This window comes from Lathamus discolor, chromosome 5, assembly GCF_037157495.1.
Source record: "Lathamus discolor isolate bLatDis1 chromosome 5, bLatDis1.hap1, whole genome shotgun sequence".
In the NCBI taxonomy this organism is placed as follows: Eukaryota; Metazoa; Chordata; class Aves; order Psittaciformes; family Psittacidae; genus Lathamus; species Lathamus discolor.
The window spans coordinates 14,611,125-14,627,547 of NC_088888.1; the positions used below are offsets into that span (position 1 = coordinate 14,611,125).

Below are 16,423 nucleotides of genomic sequence, written 5' to 3' on the forward strand. Positions count from 1 at the left end.
CCCAGTGGAAGCAGCATGAAGATTCCTGGATTTTAAAATATTTTATGATTCTTCTGTTCAATCTGATGTCACGACCTGCCTGAGTTTCCTCAGGTTTTATCCATAGTCTTAAACCTCATGTCTGGAGCCTGCCTTGAAAGCATAGCCCTTTGAATAAACACGCACACTGTATCAATAATGGAAAGAAGAAATGGAATGGTTTTTATCTGTGTCTTCAGACTGCCATTTGCTATTACTGGATTTCGGCTTTTTAAGTGCAGCAAAGGAAGAAGAGAGCCCATCAGAGCAGAAGCTCTGCTCCTCCTTTCTGACTTCATTTAACACCACCCTGCAAGCACCAGGACTCAAGCTGCAGTTACTCCTGTTGAGATCCAGCTGTGGTGAAGTTAGCAGCGCTGGTGCTTTATGTCATGTTGGATTCATATACATGGTTCTCTGCAAGCGAAGTATGCAGGGCTACTCGCTGATGATGCATAGGTATTTCTGAGGATGCCATTAATGTGTTTGCCAAATACCAAGTGACCTTTTCCTAGAACTTCAACACAACATTTGCAGCTTAGAGAGACAGAAGATCTGTTCAGGACAGCAACACTAACTACTTTATTAAGCAACTTCTGACTCCTTGGGCAACTATCCAAACCACATATTTGTGACCATGACAGTTATTCTTCCTCTTTCCTTTAAAAACAAGCGCTGCTCCAAAATGTGTACACTACTACTCCACACCAGCACAGAAACATACTTACTTAATTTATACCTCTGCCTGCCAACATTGCTAATAGTACAATGCCACAGCCAGTGACAGCTACAAAGGACATCTATACCTGAGTCTGTAAGTTCAGGATGAACATGCTACCATGGCTTTATAGCACAAAGGGAAAACAAACTGCCCCTTGGACATGAAGAGTTCTCCCTGCTGGCTGACTTTGATCTGGTATTTTAAGGGAGGTTTGAAAAAGGAAGACATCATTCTTAATGTGGACCTGAGGGTGAAATTCTTGCTCTATGACAACTGTGATGCATATGTCTGCCTCTTGCATTTACTGTCTAGGCATCCTTATCGACAGTTGAAAGAAAAAAGCACTTCTCAGCAGAGTATTACTCATCCTAAGGTAGTTGGCTAAAATACCACATCTAATCCCTAAAATAAGAAGTCCCATCTCAGATGACTATGACAGCATCCCACATACAAGGTTCCTCATTTGCATATAGGTTTTCTAAGTACAAAAATGAATACGTATTTTGGAGTAAAAGAAGTACATCTATAGGTACATTTTTATGAACTTCAACGAAAGGTCATTGTAGGTGGTAACCAGGTAGTGTGACTCAGCCCTTTTGTTACTTTAATAATGCTTCCCTCAGTGCCTTTGCTGACCAAACTTACTGTGCCATCTTCCACTCATTCTCCATCATGAAAGGGCCCTTCTCAGGCAGCCTCCTAAAGCTACGGCAACGTCATGCTCCCCAGAAGCATCCAATCCATCTACATGTTGTATCAATGAATGCATTAAGAACATAAAAACTTGAGGCCAATACATTCTTACTGCTTCAACGCTAGCTCGAGATCATCTGAAGTCACTCTAAAAGGCCACATTTCATCATCCTTAGTTGCTGATGCAATAAATACAAGATTTGGGCACTGGTGTTGATGTCAGTCCTAGAAACATAGCTCACCCTGCAGTTATAAAATAGAAGCTAAAACAGAGAAAAAATATTACTTACTCTGCTATGCTGAGTATCTGAACTCCATAAATATGGGCAGGCTCCTGCACAGAAATTAGCATGATATCCTTTAGGTTCATGAATCCATTTCCAGCCAAGATCCCTCTTGAAGTCAATATAAAGTGGACGCAGACAGCAATTATCCTGCACGTTCCTGGGAAATAAACACAGACAAACACATCAGTCATAACAAAGACAACACAGGGAATAAAGACAATCCACTTGCTTGCTCCCTGAATGATGCTTTGCAGGCAGGCAGGTATGAGTCCCAGGAACTCGCAAACAAATCACAAAAACAGTAGCTTATACTGTAACTGAAATCAAATGCTTAGACATGGCAGGACTTGTTTATACAGACATAGCTAATGGTTTCCCTGGAGGACCAGTGTTTTTCTCCAGGTCATACTGAGTGGCCTCTTTAAGTAGGTGAGCAGAACAGAGGCGATAATTTGGCTGTCATTATGGGGCTGATGAGTCTGGGAATCATCCCAGATAGAACTCAGCTTCTGCTTTCTAAGGCCACAATCTTCCCCATCTGCCACTGTCTCTGTGAGACTGCTGGGCAGATACCTGCTGCACATAGACCCCGTGGGTCCACAAATTAGGATGCAAGCTCTGTATACATGCCAACTGTAAAGAAACATTATAAGCAACAGCATTACACCTCACAGACTGGTACTACTGAGTAAGTATATGGAATATAGTTGCATAGTTACCTAAAACAATAGGCAGCATCTAGAGCACGCTTCTTCCGCCGACTGGGCTGTTGCGACTCAAGTCTGTAGGAGGGTAATAACATTAGCAGAAGATGTGGGGTCTTCCCACTGTATTTTTTCCTATTGGACTTTAAAGCTTTCACATCACCACTGGAATATGTGTAGTCATCAATACCTTCAAAAAATACATTTTGGTGATAAACATTGTGTTGCGTTTTCTTCACAAATTAAATAAACCATCTCTTAAAAAAAAAAGGCTCTCAGAAATGCTGGCATCAGCATGTTCACTGGGCAAGTGGGGGTGAAATTAAACCCAAGATCCCTAAGATATTCACAGTTCTCATCTTATCTATTGTTCAGCCCTCCCACATTTGGTTAGCCATTTAATGGCCTTTCAGCACGTTTACCAGAACTGTTGAAATGAGTAAGAGAAGATTATCTCAATCACTGCATCTGCATTGCTTAGTTTGAAATGGCCCAAAGCAATGATGCTTTTGCAACTTCACTTAGGGCAGTATTCCCATCTTTTAACAGCTATGTACCCTTGAAAACCTTGTAACACCATTAAAGCTGCTCTGGATACTTCACCTGCATTTCCCATTGCTCAATTCCATCCCATCAGTTTTCTCAGTCTCACTTATCTTGTAAATTCTTTGTCTCCCATTTCCAGTTTATAGAAATGTGCTAATTTTCCTCAGAAAGTTATTCTAGAACCTTTGTTTGTATGGGTACAGCAAGAACATTGATCAAAATATTTCTTCTTAAAGTATCAGTACATGACCTCACATTTTGTATTTTCTCTTGAAACACTAACTGCCTTACTAGCTTCTTGAACATGGCAATGGCACAAGCAAAAGCTCATAGCTCACATTATGCCTGTTGTTAAGACCTTTTTGAAAATTAATCTCCTGAACCAGATGTTATTTAAAAAGATACACTTTTGGTTTTGTAACTTTTGCAATTACAGCAACTAAATATAATACTAAATACTTTTTAAATACACATGATGGCTTTAATCATACATACATTTATTTACTTAAGAGAAAAATTCCAATACAGTGAAACAATGGTTAGAAAAGCTTAATACTTGACGAACAATATAGCCAAATCATTAGAAAACAAATGAACCAAATCATGATATACTTAATGAGAACTGCATAAACAGAGTTTGGGTTCTAATATTGCCATAGTTTTATATGCACTGGTGGATGGTTAACTACAGCATGGTCAATTAAGTAACACTTCCCTTTTGAAACTGAAACTTTAATGGCTTAAAAACACAAGGGAACTTATGTGAACTCGATACATTTACTCAATATCACCTTGTCTGCTGTCCATAAGAAGCACTTATAACCATAACCCTAACTACACACCATTTACTTTTTAATGCCCACTCAATCCAATTCTTTTTCCAAGCTGTCAGCATAAAAAAAATACTATGTATAACTAATATATCAATATCTTGCAATAAATTCTACACACCAATATAGATATATATAGATAATCAGTATTAACTAACGTAGTTCTGTTGACTTCACATGAAAATCAGACTTCCACTGCTGGAAGTAGGAGCACACAGACAGGCATACCATTGCTGTTTCTTCAACCCCACAATGCACTGGCAGTAGAACACTGTAGGACATTTATACACGTCTAGAACCTACTGTTCAGCTCTTCCTAAAGTGACTGATGCCATTGCTTAGAGTAATTTAAAATATTACTGCTATGATCAGAGAAAAGCCCAAACCTACAAACCCAAGAGCAGCTGGAGAAAGTGGGAGAGCTGCAAGTACATATGCAGGTACTCACAAAGACTGTGACCCTCTATACTCAGTGAGGACAAAGGAAGGTGCTCTGTAAGCAAAGCAGACAGCTGCTGCCTTACCTGTACTTTGGAAACTTGCCACACAATGAGTACTATTTAACACTCAAATTCACTTAATTGTGTTTAACACTCAAATTAACACTTAAACTCTCACACAGCTATCTACTGCAAGCAGTTACATGAGTGCTAAACACCATCCTAACTCTACTTTCCAGCAACAGCCTTCTGTCCTAAGCTTGAACCACTACAGTGCTAAGATGGACAGCAGTCAAAGGGTTTATCTTGAAAACATTCAGCAAGTTTTCTCATGACTAGCCAACAGTGGATGGTCTACTGTGTAACAGCCTTCCCTACACCCCACAGTGTATCTGGTGTGCATGCTGCAAACTGTTAACACAGACACTTAAGGACACAGAAGCTGCATTCATGGAAGGCAATGGCTTATTCATGCCACCTGGTTTTAGAACAGTTCAGCTGATAGTTTTACCCTTGTGCCTTCAATACCATTTCCTACCAGCTGAGAATTCAAATTCTCAAATGAACAAGTTTTCAATCAGCTGAATGCCATATGGAAAGGCAGTAATGGCTGTTTCCCTCCTCATTAGTAAGTACCACAACATTTTAAAAAAGCTTTTTTTCTTTCATTACCTGCAAATCTTGCTTCAAGCTCCTCACTTTTATTTGGGATGATATAATTATTGGAAGGCACGAAGGTGCAGCATGGGCAATGTAAGCTAATCTTAAATCCAAGGTTCCTGTCTGCAAAACATAAAAGTAAGTTGCTTTTTTAGACATGGAATGACCCTGAAATATCGCTGAGTTAATGGAGGAGCAGTCAGGGCAGGAGTGAAGGCAAAGAGCACTTGTCACCTCTGTGATGGAGCCATTCATGTACAGCCTCAGTGACATCAAAAGACAACCATTCTCCTTCAGCTCTTGTTTTAACTACTTTGCTGTCGATGTAGCGCTGTCCTGGTGATGATAATTCTTTAGATTTTAGAACCTGCAAGAAACAACAAATATGATGGCCTATGGGTTAACATTTACCTGATTTTTATTAAAATGGACTACCCACATTATAAAATAGCAGAAGAAACTATTACAGCTCAAACCTCTATGGAACAGATGTACATTTGGGCACATTTTCAGAAAGAATTTTCTTAGGGTGCATGGGGAAATATAAGTGATATAAAAACACCCTAATGAAATCAGCTTATGCTCCCAAGCAAACATTCCACCACATTCCTTTCTTAGAGAAACCACATAGAAAAGACTGCCATGAAAACTTGCCCTGCAACACCAGTGGTCAAGAGATCATAGTAAGTGGAACATCAGAAGAGTCTATTTTACCTTCTTCAGTAATACACTGATTAGAACGTAGTATCACATACTAAAGTAAAGCCCGTACAAAGTATCTGTACACTGAAGATATTGATCACCCGTAGCTAATCTGTATGGCATTGCCTTACTCATGCTCCCAGCCATCATTCTGATTCAGGTACTAGTCATACACTAGACAGAAGAAAGCTTATTGTCCATCCAGGCAATCTGGGGCCATGCAGAGACAGCCTGGCGTGAACTGTGGCCACACATGGGTTTGTACAACAAGGTGATGCTGCTTTCGTCCAAACACTGATGCCAGATGTATTTGTGTCAAGTTTCAGCCAAGCTTCCTACTGAGCATACAATGAAATAAATATCTGTGCAAAAAGAACCCAAGACACAGCACTGTGAGCCTAGAATTTCATATGCCCACAGTCCTCCCCTATCTGACCAACACACCGAGTGCCTTCGCACATACAGGCATTGCCTGCTACTATTTACCCTAAATCTAGGACAAAACCAACCAGGCTGTAGGCTGCTAACAGGTTTCTGTTTTTCTGGTTATCACTATGTTGACAGTTTTGTGATGCAGGAGGCTGGAATGCCATGCAACATTAAGTCACCTCCAATCAAAATGCCATATGATAACACCACTTTGTTAACTTCTGGCATGCCAGATGTTCAACTTCATATATTGTTTTGGGTTCTTCCTCTCTTCAACCATCCAAATCCATCTCTAAATGAGTAACTGACAATGTCTCATTGTTTCCTTCTATTTTCTCAGCCCAGACCAATCTCACATCTAGAAAATGCTGGTGGAATAAAACAATGGTGAAACTGTGTAATACATGTAAAGAAAAATATTTCAAAAGAGGTGTGAAATTATGTCATCATGATAAAACTAGGCTTTTCATAATTAAGCAGAAAAGCAGACTTGAAAATGCCAGATTTTGTCCAACATGTAAAGGCTCCCTGTTTCTTTCAATGGCGTGCTAGACCTCCCAAAGGCCAACAGTGCAGCTCCCACAATATTTATCATATGAGAACAACAGCACAAGGCAAGCTCTCTGACTTCTTTCTGATCAACATACGTAGCAAAAAGAGATGAGAAGATGTTGGTCCAAATCCAAAAAAGTACTAAGTGCCCCTAGTAGGCAATGCTGAGTTCTCCAGTAGAAACTGAGGGCATGCAAACACTGAACACTGGGACTCCTTTTTATGAGGCAACCTTCAAACAAAGTGTTTGAACAACTGTTTACAGAGCGTCTGGCAGCAGCGAGGGGACTACCATTGCTCAGAAGTGCCAGAGGGATGAGAGAATCAGTAATCAATGCTGGGAAAGTCCCACTGAAGTACAAATATAACTCTGTCTTCCCTTTGGTCTTTATCAGGTCAACTTGAGTGTTTCTGAGGACGTAATGCAGCTGTCATTATGCAAAGATGTGTTGGGGCGTGGAGGGGTGTGAGGCAAATGGGACACAAGAACTTGGCTTATTTCTCTTCCTTTCTGCACAGTCATATCTTTCCAAAGACTCCAGAAACTACATACCTCAGTTTTGGCAGTGATCTAAGGATCTAAAAGCAAATAACGTGACAAAAGCAATCTCCTGATGTTAACTATAAGTGGTCTAAGATATGTTCTGAAGACTCAGCTGTGCCTTGGTATCCACAACAAAATGTCTTTATCCCAATCCCATAGACACCAAAAGACAAAGTTGAGGGCTGGCAGTGTGTACCTTGCATGAAAGGCATTTGTAAAAGTACAAGAAATCATCACTGCACATATCCAGTGTTACAAAGAACATTCATCCTCACTGAAGAACCGAATGACAAGTATTTGCAGTTTCCTCAACTGTAGGATGCTGTGGGACTTGATGGACACTGTGGATTGAAAGAGCTTGGTATTATCCATTCTGTGGTATCTATGATATCTGAAAGTAAGGCTTCTCTTCATGTTGTTATGCTGCATGTTCAGGAACAAAATTATGAGGAATGAGCTAAAAAGTCAGAAACTAAGTATGGCAGAATTTCCACAACTGACATCATGGGTTAAAGAGGCACTAGCATTGCTTAAACAAAAGGCTGTTAAGTGTGATGAATGCCATACATAATGAAATTAGCGCCTCTGCTTCAATCGCCTTCTCCTGGGCTAAGTATCTTTACGGTGTTAGGGCAATGTACTATCTTAACAACCTGATTGCATGTAAGCAAGAATGATGTAGTCATCATTTCTAACTTCTTTTTCTGTTACGTTGCTTCACGTGTAGAAAGCTAATAGATGACAAAATCCTATGCTGGATCCTCACAAATTACTGTTTCCCACAAAATAACCTGATGAAGGACTGTTCACTTTTTTTCCTACAGTGAATTATGTGTTTCCATCCACACTGAAACAACTGCACTCTACACTGTGCTAAACAAAGCATCCTCTTTGTAGGAACCCATCATAAATTTTTACAGCTACAATAGTTCTTCAAGTGAGTCTTCCAGAAACTTTTACATGAGATAAGCCTTTCTGGGTTGTTCTGCCATTTCCCCCTGTTGGTTTGCATCTTTGCCCTTTGCACTACATTTCTGGTGTTACCTTCCCCATCAGCAACATACCCTTTTCTTTGAATACACCCTCAAGCGTATATTCCCACTGAAAAAAACTTCTCTTTCAGTATTTCCAATACTTTCTTTCTAGTAGATCAAATAGTTGCAAGAAAAAAAAAAAAAAACAACAAAAAAACAAGAAAACAAACCAAAGAAGAAAAGCCTTTTCTGTGCCTTGCAGCTTTAGTGCTTGAAAGCTTGTCTACTTCTTCCAACTTCACTAATTGGTCTTAGAAGAGATATTACCTTTATCTATAAACATTGCTTTGACTTCCTATAAACACTGCCTTACCTTTATGCTTAGCCCATTGTAACCACATCAAACACTGTTATCAGAAATGTTGATGAACAACTTGTACCTCCAGGAGCGAAATGAAGCTTAAAAGGTCTTTGTGCAAGAGAGTTTTCAGCACACTAAAAATGTTAACTGAAGATAAGGTGGGGGGGGGGGAACCCAAAACCACAGGGGAGAAGGAAGACGGAGCTAAACTTTCCCTTTAATCATCTCTCATTTCCTTCTGGCACCTCATCCATACACTCCCCCTTAAAAAGGCAGAAAATGTTTGGTGTATATATGGCTCACGATGTGGATGGCTAGGGCTTTTGGGGTGGGCAGAGTACCAACACCATCTGCATGTAGATATGACAGCTTCAATCACTTGTGCGAGGAGAAGATAAGACTTTCCACACACACAGCCTCATCTCACTTCTGAGTGACACATTTAAATACCTGCATGTAAAAGTAGCTGATGATGCACAAATGCATGTGTGAGTGAAAGCTTAAGATCAACAAACTCAGAATTGAGGTTGTGCAAACATCTATCTGAACATGGGGATGATCTTCAAGGTATATCCGTCTATTTGGTCTCACTTTCAACATAGTGATAATTCAACACTGCCTTTTCTAATAAAGGATTACACAGGGAACATATGCATATGATCACATGTGGGAATGAGCTGAATAAATGTACAAGTGTTACCAAAAGGTTACCCAGCAGACTTCTAGCCCAGTAAGCAGAGTGATTTTCATTCAGTAGAAATGATTTATATTGTAAGAACAATTTGGTTTTGTTTATCCTCTTTTTGTACAGGATTCCTCCCTTTCACAGGAAATCAAATAGTTAGCTAAAATGCCTGTTAATCGCTTCTTGACAAAGTACCTTATACAGTTAAGACCTGCCTTCTAGATATCTTCTTCTATGGCTACTACTAACCTTCCCCTCATCAATTAATCTTCTACCTTCTAAGCAACCCTTGGGGAAAAAACTATCTCACAAATACCCATTAAGATCCTCTAGGTATCACATACATGCAGCTATTGTCAACATATAGCATCAAGGAAAACGAAGCACGAGAACAGCCAAATAACACAGTTAATTGCAGAACAGGGCTCACAAAGCAGCCAGATGCAAACAAAGCACTGCTCTTACTTGTACAGCTACACATGTTGAGGAAGCCCAGTCAGGGATCTCTGTGATGACAGCGCTCACATGCCACCGTCATGAGGCCTGCCAAATTTCTGGTATTGTATAAATCCTGCAGAAATCTGCTCTTCACTGGTTCTGCAAAGGCGTTCTCTTCCCTCTGCAGAGGGACACCCTCTGCTCTGCCAGCAGGGATCTGTCTCTGCTCCTGCTTGCCCATTAGAGGAGGCCAGACCAAGACACTATCTTGGGAGCATATCCCAAATCACCACGGCCAGGGCATTCAGCAGTGAGAAGCTTTGGTTTTGTCACAAACTGGTTTCAGGAGAATGACAAGTTGAGTCTCCAGAAAATACTGATCTTTAAATTACTTCTGCCACCTGCTATGCTTATTTTTCAGATCAACTGGAGAGCATTAACTCATATTTAAGTATCAAGTAGCTGAATCTTCATTAAAATACCAGAGGATTAAATTGTTTATCCATATGTACACATTTACATTCTCAAGTAACACAGTTCTCTATATAAAATAAAGCACAAGAATTGTCCTCATTTGTATTTTATAAACTGTAAAGTACCCAGAGAACACTATATAATTCATGATAACAAACAAGGCAGAACATTTGCAAAAGTAGCAGAAACATGACTCCTTTAAAAAATAGGCTGTATCAGAGGTTGATATAAGCAGAGCAGCTGCATTCAGTGTCACTGCAATTATACTGGTTCACAAACAAACCAAAAAACCTCCAAAACCCAAGACTCTCTTAATAGAAACATAATTATTTTGCTCAAATTTTCCCTTGCCTACACCCCTTCTCAAATATATACAGGCAGCTAAAGCAGAGGGTAACTGAATGAACACATCAGTGTATGTATTCTAGATAATAACCACAGAGAGCAGACACTGGAACAGGCTGTCTTCATGACTCATTACACACCTAAAAGGAAAAAAAACTGAAAGACACACTGGTTCTTTCAAATAACTAGAGCTCCAGAACAGCAACTTGCTCAGTTTATTTCAGATTCGATAGTCTGGTCAATAAATACTTCTGGTCTTCTATAGTTACCACAATCAGATAAAGAAGAATAGGGAAATTACAATTAAGTATAATTTACAGTGGAATAGCTTTGGCTAATAAATTCATCAGCTCCCCAGCAAGCAAGCAAGCAAACAAAAAAACAGCTGAGTGTGGTTCAGCAGTGATGGTACACAGGCTGATGCATCAATGACATAGATCAGCTGCAGCCAAGAACACCCTAGGGCAAATCAAAGGCCAAGCTTTAGCAACAACAAGGGCATTTTATAGCTGGGTTTGAGAATTACAGTTGCCAGCTGTTAGGAAATAGTTTGGGTGACTTAGAGTTTTTTAAAACAAGTTGATGAACTTTCAAAATATAGTAAGATCCTATGGACATTTAAAAGAACCTGTCCTGTCTGCTGCATTGCCTTGGAACTTGGGATGGTCACTGCTGTCAGTCAGTGTGGGTTCTGCAACCACTGAATAGCAGTAAATATGACATTATCTTGTAAAAACCTGCTATTAATCTGTTTTTCCTTTCCACGCATTCTGATCTCCTGCCTCCAGACGCTGCTGGCTCCCTGGTAACTTCCTTCCTTCCCTTCTCTTCCCTGACATTTCAGACTCCTGTGATGTTCTTGAGTATTACAGCATCTTGGCAGGTTCACCAATCTTTCTCCTACTTATCAGTCATTATTCACAGTTTCCACTGGAATTTCAAGCACCTTTTAAACTAATGGAAATAACCTGACATGTAAGCTCAAAGTAAGTGCAAACAATGAAATGCAGTGGTATATGATGTGCTAATGCTGGTTAACATCAGAGTAGAGGTAAGTACAGCTATTAAGGCTGAAAACTGCTGTTGAGGGGAACCTGAACTAGAAGAAACCTGCAGGGATCTCCAGCCTAACCATCTGCAGTGGAATAACCACAAGCAGCCAGTTGAGGTTTCCAAATTCTTACGTACTATTCACCCTGCTGAAAGGTTCACTCACTGCCTGGTTCTAGATTACAAGTGTCTCCTCAGACAGCTCACAGGGACTTCATAGAATCATAGAATAGTTAGGGTTGAAAAGGACCTCAAGATCATCTAGTTCCAACCCCCCTGCCATAGGCAGGGACACCTCACACTAAACCATCCCACCCAAGGCTTCATCCAACCTGGCCTTGAACACCGCCAGGGATGGAGCACTCACAACCTCCTTGGGCAACCCATTCCAGTGCCTCACCACCCTAACAGGAAAGAATTTCCTCCTTATATCCAATCTAAACTTCCCCTGTTTAAGTTTTAACCCGTTACCCCTTGTCCTGTCACTACAGTCCCTGACAAAGAGTCCCTCCCCAGCATCCCTATAGCCCCCTTCAGGTACTGGAAGGCTGCTATTAGGTCCCCACGCAGCCTTCTCTTCCCCAGGCTGAACAGCTCCAACTTCCTCAACCTATCTTCATCCAGCCCTTTCTGAAGCTCCAGGTTAAAAAAGACCATGCTAATTCCCAATCCTTTCTCACTCCCTGGCTGAGCTTGATGTCTTCGATCCTGTCATGGACACAAGAATAAGTAAACCCTTAGTTCTGTTGTAAATCTCTCCAGTTTCTTACTCATTATATGTGGAAATATACATTATAAATCGCAAAGGCTCTATATTATACCTTTTGCCAGGTAACTAGGAATCTACTGGCTATCAAAATCTTAACTGCTTCTTATCACCACTAATACAAGAGACTGAGTGCAAAAATCTCGGTGCAAATTTCTAAGCTCTTCTTGTAACCACTTCTGCAAAAGAGTAATTCAGATTCTGCCTTCAGTGCTATGGAGTTAAAAGGGCTTTACAGCTCCCCCGCTTATCAATGGCAGTCTTTCCGTTACTTGCAAAGGTCTCCGAATAAGGCTCAAACTGAGGGCAGAATCTTTAGAGACTAGTATATGAGATGCAGAGCTCCTGCCAAAATACAAAGGTATGGAGTACTTGCCAAAGCTTTAAAAAAACCCCATAGCTCTCTGATCCATCTGCTCAGAACTTGCCAGACACGTTCTTCATGCAAACTTGCAAATAAAAAGAACATATTGCACACATAACCCAACCCGTTTTATATCTGGATGGGCTACAGCTGCGGTAGGATTCTCTTACAATGTTGGCCGCTACTTGCTTAAAGGTAAAAGAAGGTGAAGTGCAATGGGGGATAAAGAGATGAGCAGCTAAAGCAGGTCAGAAAGGGAGGGGAAGTCAAGGATATCTTGGAATTGCTGTGACTGACTCATTGCATTGCCCTGTGGTAAGGGGATGAGCTCTGGGGAGAGAATGGATCCTAAGAAGGGATTTCCCCTCCATTTGTTCCCTCAGCAGGGCCTTCCTTCTGCCACTGAAGATACATGTGCAGTGTAAGTTGGGGATACAGCCCTGAGGCCGTTCAGCCTGATTTATACTTAAGCAAGCAGGAAGACTCTGCACTGTATAAGCAGTAAAGAAGAACGGAGAGTCCGGGGTCCTTCTCCTGGAAGATTCAGAAATATTGAGCGCAATTTCCTGCTGTTTAGGAGATTTTAAGATAGCTCCAAAGAAAGATTTTATATAAAATGAAGCAAAACAAAACAAAAAATCCTGTAAACTTATCTAGCATTTAGCTTTAACTTGCCAGAGGCACATTGTGTTTTATTAAAATATCAACAAAGAGGAGCCAAAGTCAACAAAAACAGAGTGGGTTCTCCTGTCTTCCAGCCAAATCCCCCAGATCCTGGAGGATACTCCTGTGTTCATCTTCCCTCCTCTTCCTCAGTTCTGTCCCCGACAGCCATATCTCATACTCACATGCATTTACTTCAACACTCTGGCATGAAATTTTCTCTGTTACCTGAATATTTGGACTTTTTTTCTTACATGCTGTCTTCTTCCCCAAGTGACCCCTCTGTATTCCCTTCCTCTTGCCTGCATTGTTCTCCATAAGTCATGATTCAACTTGTGGCTTTTTTCCCCACCAGTCTGACTTTCAGCACATGGGGAATGCCTGCTCCTGTGCCTTGAAAATTTCATTCTTGAAGAGTGTTCAGCCTTCCTGGACCCCTCTGTCCATCAGTACTGTTTCCCAAGGGACTCTCAACCAGCACCTTAAACAGGCCAAAGCCATCCCTCCAGAAGGGCAAGGTAGCAGTTTTGCTGAGCTTCTTCCTGACCTCACCAGGGATAGAAAATTCAATCATTTCCCGATCGCTTTGCCCAAGACAGCCTCCAACCATCACATCACCGACCTGTCCTTCTCTGTTTGCGAACACCAAATCCAGCCCTGCATCTCCCCCAGTTGGCTCCCTCACCAGCTGGGTTAGGGAGTTATCTTCCACACCCTCCAAGAACCTCCTGGACTGCTTCCTCCCTGCGGTGTTGTACTTCCAGCAGACATCTGGTAGGTTGAAGCCCCCCATGAGAACAAGGGCAAGCGATTGGGAAACTTCTCCCAGTTGTTTGGAGAACACTTCATCTGCAGCTTCATCCTGGTTGGGTGGTCTGTAACAGACTCCTACCAGGATATCTGCTTGGTTGGCCTTTCCCCTGATCTTCATCCACAGACATTCAACCTTCTCACAACATGAAATTCCAGTCAGTTGATGCAACCCCACCAGCTCTTTTTCCTTGCCTATCCCTTCTGAAGAGCCTGTAAGCCATCCATTGCAGCACTCCAATCATGCGAATCATCCCACAACATTTCTGTGATGATGATCATGTCATGATTTCCCTGCTGCACAATGGCTTCCAGCTCCTCCTGTTTGTTGCCCATGCTGCGGGCATTGGTATAATAGACACATTTAAGTTGCCCTGTGGATCTGGCCTCAAACAGTGACATGCCATCTCCTGGCTCATTTTCCCAATGTATAATGTATACACACTGCAAATAGCAATAAATCTATCCGCTCAGTGCCCCAGATTTCTATGCACAGCAGCACTGAGTTGGGAGTATGCACTGGCTCATGTATAGTTCTTGAAGTCATCTTCAATAACTGCTATGTTCCTGGCAAGTGGTAGTTGCATCCGAGATAAGCTCTCAAATCGCAGTGAATCTGACACAGCGATAAATACTTCCCCTTGTGCACGCTCACAGATTATTTGCCAAAGTACTGCACACATGGTTTCCAGCATACTGACTTTTTTTGGTAGGGAATACCGTATTTCAACCCACCAAAAAAGGGTTCTAGAACAAGGAGAAAGCAGCAATTTGATTAAATACATTACAAATCAACTTCCTGTGGTCCTGATCTGCTGCTGAGGAGGCCAGGGAAGGAGAAGGAAGTTGGTAGAATAGAAAGTTATCAGGCCCAAACTTTATACTGAGTTTGGCACTTCAAAGAGCACCGCACCGTACATCTGCCATTTAACATAACCTTGTAACCTTTCAGGTCACAAGAGTCTGGCTTCAGGACAGCAATACATGAATTGTGAGATCCAAATATACTCCTTTAGATGTGGGTCACAGTGATGGCAGTCGATTAAAATCAAATGCCCCAGGTGATATCTGTAATACAGACTTCCTGCGCCAGCTTGCAGCCACAAATCCTGCTTCCTGGTATTTTTTTCCGTGGCATTAGAGACAGCACTTTTTTGGCAAGGAAAGAGAGCAAGGCCCCTCTGTTCCGGATTATACGGAGATCAGTCTGGAGTAGCTCTGCTGCAGTCAGTGTAAATTGCCTCAGATTTGCACCGTGGAGATTTGGCCCACATCTATAGTAGCTCGCTTAAAACGTATTCCCTAACTGAAAAACAAGACAAAACACTGTCTGAATTGAAAGTATTTGAACAACCGACTGTGGTTTAAATTTAAATCTGACTCATAATGGGGTAATATGTTCCACAGCATCTTCCTGCTCATACCTCCAAGTAGTGAGAGAGGCCCTTAAAGAAACGGGGGTTACCACTGTCTGGAAAGCAGACGGTTCTTCCTAGACCCTGAGCATGCTCCATAGGAGCCCACAGCATGGATCAGGCCCCTTCTCAACATAGAAAGACCAAAGGTCTGCTCCTGCTTCCTCCAAATTCTTCACTGCAATCCAGTGTGTCCCCAGGCTTCGACCTGGCACCAACTGCTTGCTCCAAAACTGCACTCTGTTACGTTCCGTGACACATGCCCCTGACCCACAGCCTCTCAGGTACTCACACCCACAGCAGCCTCTGACAACGACAACAATCAAAACCAGTGCTTCGGTTGCATGATGCTTTATGAGGTGTTAACAAAACATGGCACTGCTTCCGTAAGCAGTAATTATTACTTGTTATTGCTTGACCGTCTGTACATAGCAAAACTACCTTAAAAAAGACACCACAATGCTCTCTGAAGGATGGCTTTTTGCCCTGTGAGGGTTTCCACTCATCCAGCTTTGTGGTGGCGCCTATTTATTTTTTTGAATGTTTATTCATGAAAGACAAGCTTTTATTTTTTTAAGGGTGCAGGGACTTTATTCATAAATACAGAAGCACCTTAATAAAAGAAACATGTGACGAAGGCTTCAAAGCAGGCAAGAAAACTGATGAACAAAGACATTCCCATAACAACTGAGCTTTACCTGATCAAATTCCAATAAAGCCTGCATTTGGCATAAATCTTTAAAAACATAGCAAAGGCCACCAGAGGATGCTAAAACTTGTTTATTTAATATTATTCCTCTTCCCTTCCCCAAAAATAGTTTATCCTCTTAATATTTTCTGAAGTCCTGGTGCACCGAGTGAACCTGGCGCAGTAGAAGGATGGGAGGAGAAATGTGGGAGAGCGCTCTCAGCATTGCTTCCTTCCTTCCTTCCCTTCGGCTTCCCACTCTCC

The 16,423-nt window shown here is 41.5% G+C and overlaps 1 protein-coding gene across 1 annotated transcript in view; it reads right to left on the reverse strand.

Moving 5' to 3' along the window:
- The window catches only part of TGFB2 (transforming growth factor beta 2), a 65,065-nt gene that overhangs the window by 3,665 nt on the left and 44,977 nt on the right, over window positions 1-16,423 (reverse strand). The window contains exons 3-6 of the mRNA XM_065679861.1: window positions 5,134-5,266; window positions 4,912-5,022; window positions 2,439-2,613; window positions 1,723-1,876 (exon numbers count right to left, since the gene is read on the reverse strand). Coding sequence (XP_065535933.1) covers window positions 1,723-1,876; window positions 2,439-2,613; window positions 4,912-5,022; window positions 5,134-5,266 — 573 coding nt within the window. The remainder of the gene's footprint in view (window positions 1-1,722; window positions 1,877-2,438; window positions 2,614-4,911; window positions 5,023-5,133; window positions 5,267-16,423) is intronic.